Source organism: Urocitellus parryii, chromosome 9 (genome assembly GCF_045843805.1).
Source record: "Urocitellus parryii isolate mUroPar1 chromosome 9, mUroPar1.hap1, whole genome shotgun sequence".
Classification (NCBI taxonomy): domain Eukaryota; kingdom Metazoa; phylum Chordata; class Mammalia; order Rodentia; family Sciuridae; genus Urocitellus; species Urocitellus parryii.
Genome location: NC_135539.1, coordinates 14,914,426 through 14,937,465, shown reverse-complemented (window position 1 = coordinate 14,937,465; position 23,040 = coordinate 14,914,426). Strand labels below are relative to the sequence as shown.

The following is a 23,040-nucleotide window of genomic DNA, read 5'->3' as shown; positions in this document are numbered from 1 at the left end:
AGCCTTACTTTAAAAACTAATACGAAGTCTAAGATGATGCCAAACAGTAGAAAATAATTTATAAGTTAGATGAAGTAAATTATAAAATATGGAAAATAAGTAATTATCTTGATATCTTGTTTAATCCTCCTTGATATTTATAGTTTTTATAAAATTACTTTTGTCATTTATTTTCCCTCTAGTTTTAAAAAATCGGTTTTTGATATAGGACAATCTTACCACATATTCAAGGAATTTCAAAGGCTGGGCCTTTGTGAACAGAATGCTTACTAAATGAAGCATACAAAATAATGATATTTATAATATGTATAACCACTACTGTAGGCCACACAGAATATCCTTAAAGACTTTCAGAAAGAACATTTTTTTAACAAAGTTGACTAGGTAAGTTTTAACATATAGACTAAAATGTAAGTGGGCTATGACTGATTGATTTTAACCTTGCTATAGAGAAAGTTAGCTAAAGTAAAGAGATGAATTTTGGATATGAGAATAGAAAACATCTCTGAGATATGAAGATAATTATTCAATTTTTGTAAGAATTATATTTTGTTTGATTTGTACCAGTTCATGGATATGTATTTTAGTAAAATATATAAAAAATTAACCTTTCTGTGTATATTGAGTGCATTCACAATGTTGTGCAACCATCACCACTGTATCCATCTAGAATATTTTCATCATTCCAAGAGAAAAGCTAGTGTTTATTAAACAATCACCATTATCCTCTTTCCCTAGGTTGGTTCAACAGCTTGGCTATTGTGAATTGTGCTATTATAAACATTGATGTGGTTGTATCCACAACCACATGTTACTGTATGCTGATTTATTATTGTATTTATTATTGTTTTTGTATGTTGATTTTTAGATCTTTTAGATATATACCAAAGAGTGGGATAGTGGTCTTTGATCCACTTTGAGTTGACTTTTGTGCAGATTGAGTCATATGATGGTTCCATTCCTAGTTTTTTGAGGAATCTCTATATTGCTTTCCAAAGTGGTTGCACCAATTTATAGTCCCACCAACCATATATGATTCTACCTTTCCCCCCACATCCTTGCCAATACTTATTAATATACTATTGATAATTTCCACTCTGCAGCAAGATGCTATCTCAATGTACTTTTGATTTGCATTTACCTAATTGCTAAAGATGTTGAACATTTTTTCATATACTTGTTTTAAGAAGTATCTGTTTAGTTATTTTGCCCATTTATTAATTGGGTTATTTGTGTTTTGGTGTAAAGTTTTACTGATTTCTTTACATATACTGGGTATTAATGCCCTATCTGAGAAGCAAAGATCTTCTCCCATTTTCTAGGCTCTCTCTCCATGCTCTAAACTGTGGAGAACTTTTTGATTTGATGCAATCCCAATTATTGATTCTTGGTTTTATTAATTGTGCTTTAGGAGTCTTGGTAAGCAAGTCATTTCCTGTGCAGACATACTGGAGTGTTGGGCCTACACTTTTCTTCTAGCAGTTACAGATTTTCTGGTCTAATTCCTAGGTCTTGGATCCACTTTGAGTTGACTTTTGTGCAGATTGAGTTTTTTTGTTTTGTTTTGTTTTGGCCTGCTGCAATCTGCTGGTGAACACCTCTAGTGATTTTTGCCCCCTATAGTGGGAATCAAATCCAGGGCTTTGTGCATGCTAAGTAAATGCTATACCACCAAGTCTAATGAGCTTTTCATTTCCTTTTTTGTATACTTCTGTGCTAAAATTTCTATTTGGTCCCTTTTAATAATTTATATATCTTTATTGGACTCTATATTTGGTGAGATGCCATTCTTTCCTCTTATTTTTTGACTAAGGTTTCACAAAACTGTTCAAGGACAGTTGATTTAAGTCTCCAAGTAGAAAGTCCAGTATCTCGAGTTCCTCTGGGTCAGTTTCTGTTAGTTTCTTTTTATCCTGTGAAGAGTCATGCTGGCTTGTTTTTATGTATTCCACAGAAGTTTTTTTTTGTTGTTGAAAACTGGACATTTTGAATTAAAGTATGGCAATTTAAAAAAATCAAATTTTCTCCTATCTCTTGGTTTTATTGTTGCATGATGTAAGTTATATTTGTATGTTTAATAATGCCCATAAAATGTTTTATGTTTTGTCACTGAAAACCATACTAGTAATTGACAACTATTGATTTGACAACAATATCCTCATGTTTGAAAAAACAAGGAGGAAAACATCCTTTCTTTTCAAATTGGTTGAATTGGGGCACTCCTTTAATACTTAGGTAGAACATGTACAACTCTGATTTAGCCTTTAATTTTTGCTTAAACAGAGCATAAATATTCAACAGCATTGAATCTGTGGTCTTCTGAATTTCCTCCCCATTTTAAGTTTCTGCTTAACACATTGCTTACTATGCTCCACCCCCACCACATGTCTTTTTCACCAGCCTATTCCTTTCTAAACTTTTCTGTCTTCTTGATTCTTGCCTATCTATTGCCTCTTGCCCTAGTTGGCCACAGTTAACAAAGGTGCCCAGGAAGCTGCTCTATCTCTCAAGTTCTAAGAGATCTATATGTATGGCAACCCCTGAGTTTCTTTCTTGGGAATATAATTTGCTCTAATTCAGTGCCCAGTTGAGAACAGAGTGTGTATTGCCCGTCTGAAGCCAGTGAGCATATCAAGAATGCAGGCCACAATCCCCACAGCTACTGCTGGGGATTGAATAAGTTAAAATTCCATAATGTGATCTTACCAAAATTTAATGGCTTCTTTCTTCATTAAACTTTCCTCTGGGTTTTTAAAGTTTTTCATTAGGTTCCAGATTCCAAAATTTTGATTCTGACAATTGTCATCACCTTAACCTTTGTTTCAGTGAAGGGAGATATCCTTGAAGATGCCTACTCTATCTATTTTTGGTCTCAAATTACTTCAGTATATCAACTTGTTGATTTTCATTCAGTGATCTTGTCAAGCATTCTAAATATTTTAATAATTTATCTGTAGATTTTAAAAAAATCATTTTGTGTTACTTTTGGGCTTTATTAATGTTGTTTAAGGTCTGTGGAGCATACTCTAAAATTCTTTATTATGCTTCTAAGATTTATTCATATTGTTGCCTTCAGCTGAAGTTTATACATTTTCATTTCCCTGTGATAGTCATCCTGTGGGAAAAAAATCTTTATGTCATTTATCTGTTATATGTATCTGTAAGTAAATGGTCTTATACCATTTATATCTTTTATAATTATAAAAATTGCTGAAAAATATTTATCAAGGTTTGTATCCAAAATCTTGGAGTGGAGATATTGTTATCTACATGTAAAAAATTTTCCCATATTTCTTATTGGTACATTATAGTTCTATATGACGATGGGATTTGTTGTTACATACATTCACATATATGTATCACATATGTTAAGTATGTGTATATAATACAACTATATAATTTAACCAATATCCATCCCCAGCACTCCCCCCCACCTCCCACCCCTTGGTCCCTCTCCTCTACTGATCTCCCTTTGATTTTTAAGAGATCCACCCCACTACCTTTATTTTCCTTTTTCCTCTCTAGTTTCTTCATAAAAGAGAAAATATATGGACCTTGACCTTCTGAGTTTGATTTATTTTGCTTAACATGATGGTCTCTAGTTTTGTCCATTTTCCTGCAAATGTCCTAATTTCATTTCTCTTTATGGCTGAATAAAATTCCATTGTATATTTTATATATCATATTTTCCTTATGCATTCATTCACTGATGGATACCTAGGCTGGTTCCATAGTTTATCTATTGTGAATTGTGATGCTATGAACATGAATATTCATGTATCACTATAGTAAGAAGACTTTAATTCTTCAGGATAAATACCGAGGAATGGTATAGCTGGATCATACGATGGTTCCATGCCTAGTCTTTTGAGGAGCCTCCATACTGATTTCCATAGTGGTTGTACTAATTTATGGTCCCCACAGTGTAGAAATGTTCCTGTTTCTCCACATCCTCTCCAGCATTTATTATTTTCTATATTCTTGATGATTGTCATTCTGACTGGTGTGAGATGGAATCTCATTGTAGTTTTGGATTTCATTTCCCTAATTGCTAACAATATTGAACATTTTGTCATGTATTTGTTGGTCATTTGTATTTTGCATGTCAATTTTTGTTAATGTCACATTATTTTCTGAAGTAGCAGAGTAAATTACATCCACTAACAGAGTATAAATATTTCCATTGCCTCACATCTATATACTTGCTGTTCTTAGACTTTCTTCTGCATGTTAACCATTTCATTATTATCCAATCCAAATTTGCATTTCCTTGAAGAAAAAATGAAGTTTATCAAAACTCCTTACGGACGATAGGGTATTTTCAGATCTTTTAAAAAAACTTGTTCTAATTAGTTATACATGGCAGTAGAATGCACTTTGATACATCATACATAAATGGAGTATAACTTCTCATTCTTCTGGTTGTACATGATGTATAATCACACTAGTCATGCAGTCCTATATGCACATGAGGTGATTAATGTCCAATTCATTCTACTATCTTTCCTACTACTATAACCCCTCCCCTTAATTCATTCTCCTCTGCCTAATCTAAGGTAACTCTATCTTTCCCTAGGCCCACCCCCCAGTGTGAATTGGCATCTGTATATCAGAGAAAACATTTGGCCTTTGGTTTTTTGGGATTGGTTTATTTCACTTAATATTCTTCCGCTCCATCCACCTGCAGGCAAATGCCATAGTTTTATTTTTCTTTGAGACTCAGTAATATTCCATTGTGTATATATACTACATTTTCTTTATCCATTCATCTGTTAAAGAACACTGAGGTTGGTTCCATAGGTTAGCTATTGTGAACAGAGCTACTATTAACATTATGTGGCTGTGTCTCTATACTATGCTGATTTTAAGTCCTTTGGATATAAAATGATGAGTGGGATAGCTGGGTCAAATAGTGGTTCCATTCCAAATTTTCTAAGGAATTTCCATACTGTTTGCACCAATTCGCAGTCCCACCAGCAATGTGTGAGTGTCCCTTTCTCTGCACATCCTCGTCAACATTTATTGTTGCTTGTATTCTTTATAGTTGCCATTCTGAATGGAGATGAAATCTTAGTTTTACTTTGCATTTCTCTAATTACTAGAGATGTTGAATGATTTTTCATATATTTGTTGATCAGTTGTATTTCTTCTTCTGTGAATTGTCTGTTCAGTTCCTTAGCTCACTTATTGATTGGGTTATTATTATTATTTTTTGATGTTTTCTGAATTCTTTATATATCCTGGAGATTAATGCTCTGTCTGAGGTGGCAAAGATTTTTCTCCTATTCGGTAGGCTCTCTCTTCACATTGTTTGTTGAGAAGCAGCTTTTTAGTTTGAATCCATCCCATTTATTGATTCTTGATCTTACTTCTTATGCTTTAGGAGTCTTGTTAAGGAAGTCAGATCCTAAGCAAACATGGTGAAGATTTGGGCCTAGTTTTTCTTCTATTAGACGCAGGGTCTCCATTCTAGTGCCTAAGTCTTGGATCCACTTTGAGTTTCTTGCAAGGTGAGAGATAGAGGTTTAACTTTATTTTGTTTCCTATGGATTTCCAGTTTTCTCAGCCCCATTTGTTGACTAGGCAATCTTTTCACCAATGAATGTTTTTGGTGCCTTTGTCAAGTATGAGATAACTGTATTTATATGGGTTTGTCTCTGGGTCTTCTATCCTGTACTACTGATCTACATGTCTGCTTTGGTGCCAATACCATTATGTTTTTATTTACTATGCCTCTGTGGTATAGTTTAAGGTCTGGTATAGTGATGCCGCCTGCTTCATTCTTCCTGCTAAGGATTGTTTTAGCTATTTTGTGTCTCTTATTTTTCCAGATGAATTTCATGACTGCTTTTTCTATTTCTATGAGGAACATCATTTGAGTTTTGATCATAATTGCATTAAATCTGTATAGTGATTTTGGAAGTATGGTCATTTTGATAAAATTAATTCTGCCTATCGAAAAGCAAGGGAGATGTTTCCATCTTCTAAGGTCTTCTTTCACTTCCTTCTTTAGGGTTCTTTAGTTTTTCATTGTATAGATCTTTCACCTCTTTTGTTGATTCCCACGTATTTTTTTTCTTTTTGAGGCTATTTTAAATGGGGTAGTTTTCCTTGTTTCCCTTTCTGAGGATTTGTCCCTGATATACAGAAATGCTGTCAATTTATGAGTATTGATTTTATATCCTTCTACTTTGCTGAATTCATTTACTAGTTTTAGAAGCTTTCTGGTGGAACTTTTTGGGTCTTCTAGATATAAAATTATATCATCAACAAATAGTGCTAATTTGAGTTCTTCTTTCCCCATGCATATCCCTTTAATTACTTTTGTCTAATTGTTCTGGCCAGTGTTTCAAGAACTATGTTAAATAGAAGTGGTAAAAGAGAGCATCCCCGTCTTGTTCCAGTTTCTAGAGAGAATACCTTCAGTTTTTTTTCCATTTAAAATGATGTTGGCATTGGGTTTAGTGTAGATAGCCTTAATGATGTTGAGATATGTTCCTGTTATCCCTAGTTTTTCTAGTGTTTTGAACATGAAGGGGTGCTGTATTTTATCAAATGCTTTTTCTGTGTCTATTGAAATGATCATATGATCCTTATCTTTAAGTCTATTGATGTGATAAATTACATTTATTGATTTCCATATGTTGAAACAACCTTACTTCTCTGGGGTGAATCCCACTTGATCGTGATGCATGATCTTTTTGATATGTGTTTGTATTAGATTTGCAAAAATTTTATTGAGAATTTTTTGCGTCTATATTCATTAGATATTGGTCTGAAAGGCTTTTTGGATTTATCTTTGCCTGGATTTGGAATCAGAGTGATACTGGCCTCATAGAATGAGTTTTAAGTGCTCCCTCTTTTTCTATTTTCTAAAATAAATCACAGATTATTGGTATTATTTCTTCTTTAAAGGTCTTGTAGAACTCAGCTGTATATCCATCCGGTCCTGGGCTTTTCTTGGTTGATAGGCTTCCAGTGGCATCTTCTATTTCATCATTTGATATTGGTCTGTTTAACTTGTATATATCATCCTGATTCAATTTGGGAATTGAATTGGAATCAAATCATGACTCTAGAAATCTGTTGATGCCTTTGATATTTTCTATTTTATTGGAGTAAAAGAAGCTTTCAAAATAATTTCTAATTATCCTATGTATTTCTGTAGTGTCTGTCGTGATCTTACCTTTTTCATCATGCTAATAGTTTGAGTTTTCTCTCTCTTGCTCTTCGTTAGCATAGCTAAAGGTATGTCAATTTTATTTATTTTTTTAAAGAACCAACTTTTTGTTCTGTCAATTTTTCAATTGTTTCTTTTATTACAATTTCACTGATTTCAGCTCTAATTTTAATTAAGTCGTGTCTTCTATTGATTTTGGTGTTGATTTTTTCTTCTTTTTCAAGGGATTTGAAATGTAATGTTAGGTCATTTATTTGTTGACTTTTTCTTCTTATAAGGAATGAACTCCATCCAATGAACTTTCCTCTTAGTACTGCTTTCATGTGTCCCAGAAATTTTGATATGTTGTGTCCATGTTCTCATTTACCTCTAAGAATTTATAAATCTTCTCCCTGATGTCATTTACAACTCATTGTTCGTTCAGTAGCATACTACTTAGTCTCCAGGTGTTGGAGTAATTTGTATTTTTTATTTTGTCATTGATTTCTAATTTCATTCCATTATGATCTGATAGAATTCAGGCTGGTAACTCTACTTTTTTGAAAAATGATAAGAGTTTCTTTGTGGCATATTATAAGGTCTATTTTAGAGAAGGATCCATGTGCTGCTGAGAAGAAAGTGAATTCTCTCATTGAAGGATAAAATATTCTATATATGTCAGTTAAGTCTAAGTTATTGATTGTATTATTGAGATCTATAGTTTCTTTGTTCAACTTTTGTTTTGAATATCTATCCACTGGTGAGAGTAGTGTGTTAAAGTCACCCAAGATTATTGTGTTGTGGTCAATTTGACCCTTGAATTTGAGAATTTGTTTGATGAACATAGATGCTCCATTATTTGGGACATATGTATTTATAACTGTTATGTCTTTTTGGTGTATGGCTTCCTTGAGCAGTATGAAATGACCTTCTTTATGACTTTTGATCAACTTTAGCTCGAAATCTACTTTATTTGATATAAGGATGGAAACCCCTGCTTGCTTCTGCTTCTGCAGAACATATATTATTGGATTCTTGGGTTGAGTGTGATAATAAATTAAACAAGCAGAGGGGATTGTTTTTAGGTAATGGAAATAATCTAACCCTGGGATATCATGATTGCACAACATTACATAGTTATAAAAAATACTAAATAGAACTATATCCAAAAGACCTAAAAAGAGCATACTACAGGGACACAGCCACATCAAGGCTATAGCAGCACAATTCACAATAGCTAGACTGTGAAACCAACCTAGATGCCCTTTAATAGATTAATGGATAAAAAAATGTGGCATTTATACACAATGGAATATTATTCAGCACTAAAAAATAACAAAATCATGGCATTTGCAGAGAAATGGATGGCATTAGAGCAGATTATGCTAAGTGAAGTTAGCCAATCCCTAAAAAACAAATGCCAGATGTCTTCTCTGATATAAGGGGGGTGACTCAAAATGGGATAGGGAGGAAGAGCATGAGAAGAAGATTACCACTAAATAGGGAAGAGAGGTGGGAGGGAAAAGGAGGGAGAAAGGAATTTGCACAGAAGATGGAAGGAGACCCTCATCATTATACAGAATACACGTATGATGTTGTGAGGAGAAAAAAAAAGAAGTGTGTCACATTAGATTGGGTAGAGAGATGTGATGGGAGGGGAGGGGAGGGAAAGAGGGGATAGGAAGGGCAGAAGAATAAAATAGAAATTTTTATTGCTGTATGTATATGGGTGACTATATAACCAATGTGATTCTGCAACCTGTACAATCAGAAAAATGAGAAATTATACCCCATTTGATTCAAATGTATGAATTGTCAAGATCACTGTACTGTCATGTGTAACTAATAAAAATAAATAAATAAATACTAAATAGAGTTAAAACTTGTTTATAGTCTATAAATAATAATAGAACTGTTTTTTAAAAGCAGAAACACAAATTTACATATCAAGTAGGCAAACTAAACTGTGACATAATTTTTGCTATTCAGAAACTTGACCCGAATAATTATATTTCAAACTTACTCATAAAATCAGACTAAAATATAAAAAAACTTAATAGAATTCTTATTTTTTTCTTGATTTTGATCTGGTTGTAATGTTATCTTTATTTGTGAGATACTAAAAACTTACCATTCCAGAGAACTTAATATTCTTTTTAAGTGAAGTGTTCTTATTTATCAAACACAAATAGTAACAACTAACTTGCAGAAGTTCTCTGAGGATTCAAAGTAATATGCATACTGCTATTTGCACATAGTAGGTAACTAGTTAATAATAACCCACTATCAATTTTGTGGTAAATTAATGAAATTTCTTTTGGATTTTATTTTGATGCCTCATCCCTTCCTATCCTCCATCCCTAGTCTGTGAAAATAACTTTGATAAAGAAATACACTCAAAATAGCAAGCCTGACTATCTCCATTGGAGGAAGGAGAGGTTTCACAATTCTTCAATAATTTGAGCTTAAGTGAAGATGGCTGGAATAGAATACATTGTGTTTAGGGACCTGTGGAGCCTCAGATACTCACATGATTTATTGCAATCCAGATAGATGCTTTTAAATTTCTTGGCACAAAGTTTTTTCACTTCATAGTCATCAAAATATCTGCTGATACTCATTGCAAAGTTGTAACTAGGAAGCACCATTAATACATTACTTATGATACTTCTGAAGAAAGATAGCTCATTCTCTGTAATTAAAAAGATTAGCTTCAATTATAAGAAAGTAATAAATCCCCTCAAAACAACTTCTCCCAAGTGATTAAGCCACTCAATCTCAGACAAACATCAAACTAGATGATCCTTGGCTAATAATTAGTTGCTAAATTTGTCCACCTTGATAGCCTGTGGTATAGAAAATATTGTGTGAAGTCCTTACCATAAAACTGTAGTACACTCTGAACAATGATACTGCAAATAATTGAAATGTAATTAAAGAGAGTAAGCTTGATGGAGGCAGCAGTCCCACTAGAAAACAGGAAGCTTCCGAGATACATGAGAGGAACAATACACCAGCCGTATAGCATAAAGATCAACATTGTGTCCAGAAAGTTGAAATTCACAACAAATGCATCCACTTCACAGTATTTGAATACTCCCTGGATCATAGAATATAGAGGTAAAAGCAAGGTAAATGATACTGGGCAGTCAGTCAGGGCAGACCACTTAGAGAACAACCATCTTACTGTCTTCATGAGATGATAGGACTAATGATTACTATTTATTTTTCCATTTTTTTAAAAAAAAGCTTTAGAAAATGAGCCTGAAGAGAACTATGTCTACAACAGAGAATATTCCAGTGAGCATAATGACTATCCCTTTCTGTTTTTTTCTCTTTGGAACATTTTTACTTCCCCCTCTCCCCGCCCATGATCAAAGCCAACGTAGTTATGTCTGCATTAAACCAAAGTAAACTTTCGTAGAAGGAAAAAAGACCCAGGAAGTAGACTATTTCTCTGAAGGTTTCCTGCAGCATTACCTCCCACATTAGACTGTCTTTTAGTTTGTATCCATCTCAACAATCAGGGCTCTCCTTCTTTAATTATATGATTGAATCAGATTGGTGTAAAGTGGCACTTTTATAGATATACCAAAGGAACAAAATAAATAATACAAAATATAGCTAAATACACATTGTTAGTTAATATACAGCAAAGCAATGTTGTATTTTAATTCAGTATAAAAGAGCCATTATTTAAAACAGATATTAGAACAATGGATTAGTTATTTAGGATGAAACCTGCCCTCCCCATCATTACTTTGTTCTTGCTTAAAAATAAGTTCAGGAAGGAGGGGAAAATTGCAAATGATGACTTTAGTAAAAAATAACTTGTGCTGAATCAATGATTTGTAAAAGGAAAGCTCTCTGAAGACTTTCTAGAACTGAGATGTACAATACTAATTTGTAATACTGATTCAGCTGTCTAACCCCTTTGTGAGGCTGGCAATTTAAAAAAAAAATGCATTATATGCTTTGATAAATTTCAAGTGCCAGTTTTCAAAATTATGTCTAAAAATAGTCATCTCTATGAGCTTATTATCATCTCATGTTCACCTGATTATTTGTTGCCTTATTTATCAATAAATATGCCCTCAATAATGTGGTTAGGCTTGATAGACTATATTTATTTTTTTAAAGTTATACATAACAGTAGGATCCATTTTGACATAACTATTCAAGCATGAAATATATCTTATTCTAATTCAGACCCCAGTACCTCTCTTTCCCCTTCCCTTTCCCCACATCCTGCTCCCTTCCCTCTATTGATCTACCATTTACTCATATAATAATTATTATAATAATTTATTATGAATATAAATAACATATCATAAATAATTATTATAAATAAAATTTATATTATTTATGATTATTATAAATAATACTTAATTATTATTTTAAATTAATCTTATGGATGTACAATGGTATTCATTGTGGTGTATTCATATATGTACATAGGAAAGTTATGTCAGATTAATTCCACTGTCTTTCCTTTTCCTATCCTCCTCCCTTCCCTTCACTCCCCTTTGTCTAATCCACTGAACTTCTATTCTTCTCATCCCCTCATTGTGGGTTAGCTTCAACATATCAAATATTCAAATATTTGGATTGGCTTATTTCACTTAACATGATGGTCTCCAGATCCATCCATTTACTGGAAAATGTCAAAGTCATTCTTCTTTATGGCTGAGTAATAATTTGATATCAATACATCTTTATCCATTCATCTGTTGAAGGGCATCTAGGTTGTCTCCATAGTTTAGTCATTGTGAATTATGTTGCTATAAACATTGATGGGACTGTGTCTCTGCAGTACACTGATTTTAACTCCTTTGGATATATACCAAGGAGTGGGATTACTGGGTCAAATGGAATCTCCATACTGCTTTCCAGAATGGTTACACCAATTTGCAGTCTCACTAGCAACCAATTAATGTATCTCTTCCCACATCCTTGTCAACATTTATTGTTACTTGTATTCTTCATAATTGCCATTCTGACTGGAGTGACATAAAATCTCAATGTTGTTTAATTTGCATTTCTGTAATTGCTAGAGATGTTAAACATTTGTCATATATTTGGTTACCATTTGTATTTCTTTTTTTTCATATTGGAGAAAAATTTATTGCTTTTCAATAAATATCCACACTCAAAAGAATAAAAGTAGACCCCTATTTCTCACCAGAGACAAAAATCAACTTAAAATGGGTCCTTTTGGATAAGACCCCAAACAAACATAAAACAAAATAAAAATAGACAAATAGGATTGCACCAAACTAAAAACCTTCTGCACAGCAAAGGGAATAATCATCAGAGAGAAGAAACAACCTAAAGAATAGGAGAGAATTTTTCAAACTACACCTCTAACAAGAGGATAATATCCAGAGTACATAAAGAAAGCTGGGCATAGTGATGCACATCAGTAATCCCAGCAACTCTAAAGCAGAGGCAGGAGGATTTCAAGTTTGAGATTAGCTTTGGCAGCTCAAAATAAAAAATAAAAATGGGATGTGGCTCAGTGGTAGAGTGCCCCTGAGTTCAATCCTCAGTGCTGCAAAAAAAAAAAAAAGGCACATGCCTGTTATCCCAGCAGATTGGAAGGCTGAGGCAAGAGGATTGTGAGTTCAACACCAGCCTCAGCATCTTAGCAAGACCCTGTCTCAAAATAAAATATAAAAAAGGGCTGGGGATGTGGCACCATTTGTATTTCTTCTTCTGTGAAGTGTTTGTTCAGTTCCTTTGCCCATTTATTGACTGGATTAGTTGCGATTTTTTTTTTTGGTGTTAAGAATTCTTTATATATCCTGAAGATTAATGCTTTATCTGAGGTGCAAGTGGCCAAGATTTTCTCCCATTTTTAGGCTCTCTTTTCACATTCTTGATTGTTTTCTTTGCTGAGAAAAAATTGATACCATCTCTTTTATTGAATCTTGACTTTATTTCTTGTGCTTTACAAATTTTGTTAAGGAAGTCAATTCCTGAGCTGAGGCGCTGGAGTGTTGGAGTGTTTTCTTCTAGTATGTTCAGGGTTTCTGGTCTAATTCCTGGGTTTTTTATAAACTTTGAGTTTTGTGCAGGGCAAGAGATAGGGGTTAGATTTCATTCTACTATATATGGATTTCCAGTTTTCCCAGCACCATTTCTTGAAGAGTCTATCTTTTCTCCCATGTACGTTTTTGGCACCTTTGTCTAATGCAAGATAACTGTAATTTTGTGGGTTAGTCTCTGTGTCCTCTATTCTGTACCATTGGTCTACCAGGCTGCTTTGGTGCCAATACCATGCTGTTTTTGTTACTATTGCTCTGTAGTATAATTTAAGGTCTGGTGATGCCTCCTGATTTGCTTTTCTCAACAAGGATTGTTTTGAGTATTCTGGGCCTCTTATTTTTCCAAATGAATTTCAAGACAACTTTTTCCATTTCAACAATGTCATTGGAATTTTGATGAGAATTTCATTGAATCTGTATAGTGCTTTTGGAAGTATGGCCACTTGACAATTAATTCTGCATATCCAAGAACATGGGAGGTCTTTCTGTCTTCTATGGTCTCCTTCAATTTATTTAGTGTTCTGTAGTTTTCATTGTAGAGGTTCTTCACCTCTTTTGTTAGATTGATTCCCAAGTTTTGTTTTTTTAGGCTATTGTGAATAGAATTTTCCTAATTTCTCTTGTAGCAGATTTATCATTTGAGTATAGGAACATAATTGATTTATGAGTGTTAATTATATATCCTGCTTCTTTACTGAATTCATTTATGAGTTATAGAAGTTTTCTAGTGGAGTTTTTTTGCCTTCTAAATATAAAATCATATCATTGACAAATAGGGATCATTTTAGTCCTTTTTTCCTATTTGGATCCCTTTTATTTCCTTCTTTTGCTTAATTACTCTGGCTAGAGTTTCAAGGACTGTGGTGAATATAAGTGGCATCCCTGTCTTGCTTCTGTTTTTAGTGGGAATGTTTTGTTTTTCTCCATTTGAAATGATTTTGGCTTTGGGTTGGTTGCATATAATTTTACAATGTTGAGTGATGTTCCTCTATCCCCATTTTTCTAGTGTTTTAAACATGAATAGAAGCTGTATTTTGTCAAAGCTTTTTTGTATCTATTAAGATAATTATGTGATTCCTGTCTTTAAATCTGTTTATGTGATTAATTACATTTATTGATTTCTGAATGTTGAACCAAACTTGCATCCCTAGGATGAACCCCTATGGGCATGTGGTAAAAAATTGCTCCCATTCTGAAGGCTATCCACTTCATTGATTGTTCATTTGCTGAGAAGCTGCTTTTTAACTTAAATCCATCCCATTTATTCTTAGTTTTATTTTTTGCATTATAGGAGTATTATTAAGAAAGTCAGGGCCTATCTGACATGATGAAGATTTGGGCCTACTTTTTCTTCTATTAGGTGCAGGGTCTCTGGTTTAATTCCTAGGTCCCTGATCCAGTTTGAGTTTTGTGCATGGTGAGAGATAGGGATTTAATCTTATTTTGTTACTTATGGATTTCCAGTTTTCCCAGAATCATTTATTGAAGAGGCCATCCTTTCTCCAATATGTTTTTGGTGCCTTTGTCTAATATTAGCTAACTGTATTTGTGTGGGTTTGTCTCTGTGTCCTCTATTCTGTACCATTGGTCTACCAGTCTATTTTGGTACCAGTATCATGCCATTTTTGTTACTATTGCTCTGTAGTTATAGTTTAAGGTCTGGTATAGTGATGCAACCTGTCTCATTCTTCTGGCTAAGGATTGCTTTAGCTATTTTTATTTTTCCAGGTGAATTATATGACTGCTTTTTCTATTTCTATAAGGAATGCCATTGGGATTTTGATCAGAATTGCATTAAATCTGTATAGTCCTTGTAGTAGTATGGTCATTTTGACAATATTAATTTTGCCTATCCAAGAACAAGAAAGATCTTTCCATCTTCTAAGGTTGTCTGTAATCTTTTTCTTTAGCATGCTGTAATTTTCATTGTAGAGATCTTTCACCTCTTTTGGTAAGTTGATTCCCAAGTTTTTAATTTCTTATACCTTTATTTTTAATTAATTATTTTTTATGTGGTGCTAAGGATCAAACCCAGAGTCTTACACTTGTGAATACTCAACCACCAAGCCAAAATCCCAGCCCCTAAGTATTTCATTTTTTTGGTGGTCATTGTAGATGGGATAGTTTTCCTAGTTTCTCTTTCAGATGATTTACAATTAATGTACAGAAATACCTTTGATTTATGGATGCTGATTTTATATCATGCTACTTTGCCAAATTCATTTATTAGTTCTAGAAGATTTCTGGTGGAATTTTTGGATCTTCTAGGCATAAAATCATGTCATTGGCAAATAATGACAATTTGAGTTCTTCTTTTCCTATCCGTATTATATCCATTTAATCTCTTTTATCTAATTGCTCTTGCTATAGTTTCAAGAACTATGTTAATAGAGGGCATCTCTGTCTTGTTTCATATTTTAAAGGGAATGCTTTCAATTTTTTTCACTTTAGAATGATGTTGGCCTGGGGCTTAGCATAGGGAGCTTTTATAATGTTGAGATATGATCCTGTTATCCCTAGTTTTTCTAGTTTTTTGAACACGAATGAGTGCTGTATTTTGTCGAATACTTTTTCTGCATCTATTGAGATGATCATATGATTCTTATTTTTAAGTCTACTGATGTGATGAATTGCATTTATTGATTTCTGTATGTTGAACCAACCTTGCATCCCTAGGATGAAGCCCACTTGATCGTGGTACATTATGTTTTTGTGTTCAATTTGCCAGAATTTGACTGAGAATCTTGGCATCTATGTTCCTTAGAGATACTGGTCTAAAGTTTTCTTACTTTGATGTGTCTTTTTTTTGGAATCAGGGTGATATTGGCCTCATAGAATGAGTTTGGAAGTGCTCCTTCTTTTTCTATTTCATGAAATAATTTGAGGAGTATTGGTATTAGTTCTTTGAAGGTCTTGTAGAACTCAGCTGTGTATCCATCTGGTTCTGGGCTTTTCTTGGTTAATAGGCTTCATTGTTTGAAATTGATCTGTTTAAATTGTGTATATCATCCTGATTCAGTTTGGGTGAATCATATGACTCTAGAAATTTGTCCATGCCTTTGATATTTTCTATTTTACTGGAGTACAAGGTTCCAAAATAATTTCTAATTATCTTCTGTATTTCTGTAGTATCTGTTGTAATATTTCCTTTTTTCATCACAGATGTAATTTTTCTCTCCTTCTCTTCATTAGCATGGCTAAGGCTTTATCAATTTTATTTTTTCAGAGAACCAACTTTTTGTTTTGTCAATTTTTTCAATTGTTTCTATTGTTTCAATTTCATTGATTTCAGCTCTGATTTTAATTATTTCCTGTCTTCTACTACTTTTGGTATTGATTTTTTCTTCTTTGAGATGTAATTTTAAGTCATTTATCTGTTGACTTTTTCTTCTTTGAAGGAATTAACTCCATGCAATGAACTTTACTTTTAGTACTGCTTTCATAGTGCCCCAGATATTTTGATATGTTGTATCAGTGTTCTCATTAACCTCTAAGAATTTTTAGATCTCCTCTTTGATGTCTTTTGCAACCTCTTTTTCATTCAACAGCATATTGTTTAGTCTCCAGGTGTTGGAGTAGCTTCTATTTTTCACTTTGTCATTGATTTCTAATTTCATTCCATTATGATCTGATAGAATTCAGGGAATATCTCTATTTTTAATATTTGCTAAGAGTTGCTTTGTGGCATAGTATATGGTCTATTTTACAGAAGGATCCATGTGCTGCTGAGAAGAGAATGTATCCACTCATTGATGGATAAATATTCTGTGTATGTCAGTTAAGTTATTGATTGTATTATTGAGTTCTACAGTTTTTTTTTTAGCTTTTGTTTGGAAGATATATCCAATGGTGAAAGAGGTGTGTTAAAGTTACCCAGAAATATTGTCTTGTGGTCTATTTGACTGTTGAACTTTAGAAGAGTTTTTTTTTTAAATGAATGTGGTCTTCTTTATTTTATATGAAGATGAAAACCCCTGCTTGTTTCGACAGTCCATGTGAATGGTATGTTTTTCTCCCCAACCTTTCACCTTCAGTTTGTGGATGTCTTTTCCTATGAGGTGAGTCTCTTGAAGGCAGCATATTGTTGGGTCTTTCCCCCCCCCCCCCCAATCTCTAGTCTATGTCTTTTGATTGGTGAGTTTAGGCCATTAAAAAATTATAATTGAGACACGATATGTTTTCTCAATAATATTTGTCTGTTTTTGGTATTTATCTTGACTTGGTTTCTCCTTTGATTAGTATTTCCTTTAGTGCAATACCTGCATTTGCTGATTTTCATTGTTGTTTTTCGTTTCCTCCTCACAGAATTTGCTGAGAATGTTCTGTAGTGCAGGCTCTCTAGCTTTAAATTCTTTGATAAACCTTTATCATAGAAGGTTTTTATTTCATAATCAAATCTAAAGCTTAGTTTTGCTGTATATAAGATTCTTGGTTGGCATCCATTTTTTTTTCAGAGCTTGATATATGTTGTTCCAGGATCTTCTAGCTTTCAGGGTCTGTGTTGAAAAATCCGCCGTTATCCTAATTGGTTTCCACTTGTATGTAATCTGATCACTTTTTCTTGTGGCTTTTAAAATTGTCTCCTTATTCTGGATGCTAGGAATTTTCATTATGATGTGACTTGGCATAGATCTGTTGTGATTTTGTACATTTGGTGTTCTGTAAGCCTCTTGTATTTGATTTTCCAATTCATTCTTTATGTTTGGAAAGTTTTCTGATATTATTTCATTGAATAGATTGTTCGTTCCTTTGCTTTGGAACTCTATGCCTTCCTCTATCCCAATAATTCTTAAATTTGGTCTTTTTATTTTATTCTATAATTCTTGAATGTTTTGCTCATGGTTTCTTACCATCTTTACTGCGTGGTCAACATTCTTTTCAAGATTATATATTTTGTCTTCATTGTCTAAGGTCTCATCTTCCAAGTGATCTCATCTGTTGGTGATGCTTTCTATGGAGCTTTAAATCTGGTTTATTGTTTCTTTCATTTCAAGGATCTCTGATTGTTTTTTTAGAACCTCTATATGAGAGCAGTGATTATACAACATATCAAAATCTAATAAACTTTTGCTTCCTGTGTTTGCTTACGTAGCTTTTTATTGAAATGATCTTTTGCTGCCTGTATTCTCTTTTATCATCTTTTAATTCACAGAACATTTTAATTATGTACATCCTGAACTGCTTCTCTGTCATTTCTGCTTTTATGCTGGCCATGAATTGTAATAGTGTAATATCTTGATTTTGGGGGGGGGACTTTATTCCCTTGTTTTTTCATGTTGTTTGTGTGTCTTCCCTTCTAGCACTGTAGATCTGAAGTGTTATAGTTTTTACCTTATAGGCTTATAATGTCCCTGCAGGTTTCCAATACTTCTTCTTTAAGGGGGAGAACAATATGAACAGATCTCAATACAAACAATATAGAACCTTAAATCAAATAGCTGCTACTAAGATGTTTATGGTTTTGTCATAATACACAGAAATTGTAAATTCAATTATTATCTACAATATAAACACTAAGTTTGCAAAAGTGTCTACAGTTTCTGATAGTGGACAACACACTGGGGGTGAGGTGTAGGATGAGATCTTGAGGGCATAGAAGGTGAGGATATAGAGTTATTAGATCTTAGAAAGCATGAAAGAGGAATCTAAAGAAGTTGATTAGTAGCAGGAGAAGAGAGAGAAAGTAAATTTGGAGAGACAAATATGTGGGAAGAGAGTAGAGCACAGCAAACAAATATAAATTTTAAGAAAAGTAAAATATATTAAAAAAATAGGAGATAAAAGAATATACAACACTACTGTAATATACTATTCAAACATACCAGTCCTCAATAGCCTAATTTATGAAAAGTACATGGTTTCCCAAATATAGGCAGGAGAAGAGAGAAAAAAAATCTCAAAGGCAAATACAAGGATTGTTTTTGTTGGAGATATCTTTTCAGCTTCCCTTCTCATCCAATAGGTGGGCTTGTTTGTTGTTTGCTGGTATCTCCACCTCAGGATGGTGAAGGTTATTAGGGTGGGAGGGTTGGTCTGGGGGGCATGGCTCCTAGAGGTGGGATATAATACTTGCCAGTCCTGAATGGGAGTCTGCACCCCAAGCATCCCCTTTGGGGCCCATTCATGTGATGTGGGCACCTGGTCTTATCCTTATATTGCCTGTAGGCCATGCAATTCTTGGTCTCTCATATAGCCTCTAAATTGTATCTCACTTGCCCCCTCCTTTCTACTTCCCAATCAGAAACCTTTCTCCCAGAGGTCTTATGGGCTGCACTCTTGAGGCTGCGCACCTTTCATGGAGAGCTGTTTTATATTGGGCAGTTCAGGAACTGGTTTTGCCACCTGGCTTTCTGAGCCATGGACCAGCCACATTGCTGCAGGCACTGTGCTGGGGAGGAGTGGGGAGTTGGGGACCTTGAGTACCTTGATAATGCTTCTGAGCCCCAGCTGGTGTTCCAATTAAAGATGGGAGTTGCCCCAATTAAAGATGGCTATGAATGTGTCCCAAGAGGGAGGTGGCTGCTTTCAGCAAAGGGGTGCTGAGTTGGGTGGGACTGGAGGTGGCATTGAGCAATGTGTTTAGAGACGCAGCTCTGTGGCAAGCAGTATTGTGGCTGATGGCTGTCACTGGATACAGTGTAGTGTCCCAAGGTACAGGCTACCACATTTAGGGGACTGTGGCAGTGGTTGCAGTGCCCCAAGATTGAGGCAACCTGAGGAACCCTACATTGGTAGATGGGGTCCACACAGGAGTGGCAGCTGGAGTTCCTGCGTGTGGGCTATGGCCAGATGTCTTGTGTCCAGGTGGGTGGGTGGCCAGGAGTCCTGTCGAGGTGTTAATGCAAGGGGTCCTACTTGGGCACCCCGAGGACTTGCATGGACAAGTTGTTGGTAGTCCTGCACTGATGCTATGGCCTGGAGACCTGTGAGACAGTATTCCCACTACTTGAATCCCAGATTCTGAAGTGACACAGAATGTAGCCTCCCTCTATCTTGGATCTCCCATAAGTTTTATTATTTCAAAAAGCCAACTTTTTTGGGTTTTTTTGAATTGTTTTTTAAATCTCAGTTTCATCTCTGATTTTAAGTATATCCTATCTTTAATTGACTGGAGTGTTTGCTTTTTCCTAGGGCCTTGAAGTGTAATCTCAGATTATTTATTTGATATTTTTATTTTAATGTATGAGCTCAATGGTATGAACTTTCCTCTTAGATATTCCTTCATACTGTCACAGAGATTTTGATATGCTGTCCCCTGATTTCTTCGCTGTCAATTCATTATTCAAAAATATATTATTTAGTCTCAGGGTGTTAGTTTTTATTTTTTATCTTATAATTGACTGCTAATTTCATTCTATTATGATCTGATAGAATGCAAGGTATTAACTCAAAAATTTTTTTTTGTAATTTCTAGTATTTGCTCTGTGGCCCACCTGTGGTCTATTTTAGAAAATGTGCTACTGAGAAGAAAGTGTATTCAGTCATTAATGAATAAAATATTCTATACATATCTGTTGAGTCTACACTAATTGTGTTTTTTTAGTTCTGTAGCTTCTTTTATTATTGTTGTTTGGATGATCTATTCAGTGATGAGAAGCATGCTATAGTCACCCACTTTTATTCTTGATATTGAGAAGGGTTTGTTTGATGTACATATATGCTCCCATAGATGCTCCATTGTTTGGGGCACAAATATTTATGATTCTTATATCTTGTTGATATATGATTCCCTTAAGCAGTATGAAATGATCTTCTTTGTCTCTTCTAATTCTGCCTTGAAGTTACCTTTATCTGGTATGAGAACAATAACCCTTGCTTGTTTACAAGATCTATGTGAATGGCATGTTTTTTCCTATACTTTCACCTTTTGTTTGTGGATGTTCTTGCCTATGAATAAGTCTCTTGGCAACAGCATATTGTTTGGTCTTGGTTTTTAATCCAATCTGCCAGTCTGTCTTTTGATTGGTGAGTTTAAATCATTTATATTCAATATTGTTATTGAGAGATGATTTTTACTCCCTGTTATTTTGATATTAATTCTAGTTTTTAAGTTGAATTGAATTCTCCTTTGCTTGACCATTCTTCTATTGTAGTTCCTCCCTATTTTGGCTTTCATTTTTAATTTTCATTTTTACTTATGAAATATTTTATTGAGTATGTTTTGTAGTGAAGGCTTAGAACAGTTTAACTATGAACTTTCTAAATTCCTTCTCTGACATTTCATTCACTGTGCTGTCAATGGAGTCTGTTGTTGAGGCCTCATTTGTGGTTGTTTGGGTATTTGTTACCTTGTTTTTTCATGTTGTTTGTGTGTCTACCCATCTATCAATATGATTCAGAAGCAGCAGAGTCTCTGCCCTATGAACTTGTAGTGTTCCTGTAGTACCTCACAGATTAAGGAGAGAGAAATAATAGCAACAATCAATGCAAACATATGCAGTATTAAACTAAATACTTAGTTACTACTCTGACATCTACAATACTGATCGGCATAATAAACAGAATTGTAGGGTCAACAACTGCCTTCAGACATTAGATTCAAGTGGGTTATGAACTCCCATTTTTACCCCAAATACAGATTGCAGAATCACATTGGTTACACATCCACATTTTTACATAATGCCATAGTAACTGTTGTATTCTGCTACCTTTCCTATCCTCTACTATCCCCCCTCCAAATTTGTCAAGAGCTTTTTAATGTTTTGAACAACCAATAAAAAAGCTAAAAATAATAATAAAAACCAACTGCCTTCAGTAAAAACAGTAATTAATCTGGCATTAAATCAAACAACAAGTGTCATCTATAGCATCCACAGCAGTAATAATTGCAGCAGCATTAATGATGGGGGCAGGAATTATATAAACCAATTAATTCTAAAAGATGTTGGGGAACAGAGTTAATTAAGAGGAAAGAAAAGAGATAGTGAGTAGAAAATATTAAAATTTCAACAGGTGAACAGAGAGAATGCAGAAGAGATGTAGGATGGTTATGAGGAAGAAAGAGAAAAAATAGAAGTAACAAATTAGAGGAGAAAAGAGAGAACAATAGAATCTGGCTGTTAACAAAAGAAGAGAATCAAGAGAAGCAGCCAAATGAAAAACAATATAAAAACCAAATCACAAGGTACTAATTAAAAACCCTAATGAAGACAAGGCAAGGGAAAATAACTACATTCAAAATATTCTACAAATGAGAATAAAGAAACAAACATATGTGTGTGTTTATGTGTGGGTATGTAAATGTCCATGGGATATTCAGTGCACACACCTACATACCCACACTCACAAAAGAAAAAAAAAACTAAAGGAGATTCTTCATGAAAAAAATTAAGGACCTTGTTTCCACTGAGGTGGTCAAAATAGTCAATAGAAATATATGTTCACTACCTATGCCCAACTGTCTTTCTGTTTCTTCATGAGGTATGTACTGAGCATGAGAATAGGGGACATGGGTTATTAAATCCTTCCTCTTTTTTGCTCACCAAGTTGCCAGTAGGTTTCAAAAATCCCATGCTTATGGGCAGTATGAGAGGTAGTGTGGGATGAGAAGTACTTTCAGCTTCAGTTTTGTCTGCACTGACTAGGTCGATGCACTCCCAGGGTGATGCTGCTGCACAGTTCTGCAAGAGGTGTTCCCATAGGTGGAATTCCAGAAGTTAGAGCTTAGATCTAGTCAGGTCCTAGACGCTTTGCTGGGTGCTGTTCTGGAGAGATCAGATCAATGCACCTCTAGGTCCTTGCAGATGCCGAACTTCACTGGAATACTGTACCTCAGTTGTCTTTCCAGGGTTTCATTTGTGGGGTGGGGGAGCCAATCCTTGGCCTTTTCTGCTA

At 34.3% G+C, this 23,040-nt stretch overlaps 1 protein-coding gene across 1 annotated transcript in view; it reads right to left on the bottom strand.

Annotated features, from left to right (window-relative positions):
• LOC113185095 (phospholipid-transporting ATPase ABCA3-like) overlaps window positions 1-23,040 on the bottom strand; it is a 107,195-nt gene that overhangs the window by 21,849 nt on the left and 62,306 nt on the right. The window contains exons 14-15 of the mRNA XM_077802696.1: window positions 10,006-10,255; window positions 9,690-9,826 (exon numbers count right to left, since the gene is read on the bottom strand). Coding sequence (XP_077658822.1) covers window positions 9,690-9,826; window positions 10,006-10,255 — 387 coding nt within the window. The remainder of the gene's footprint in view (window positions 1-9,689; window positions 9,827-10,005; window positions 10,256-23,040) is intronic.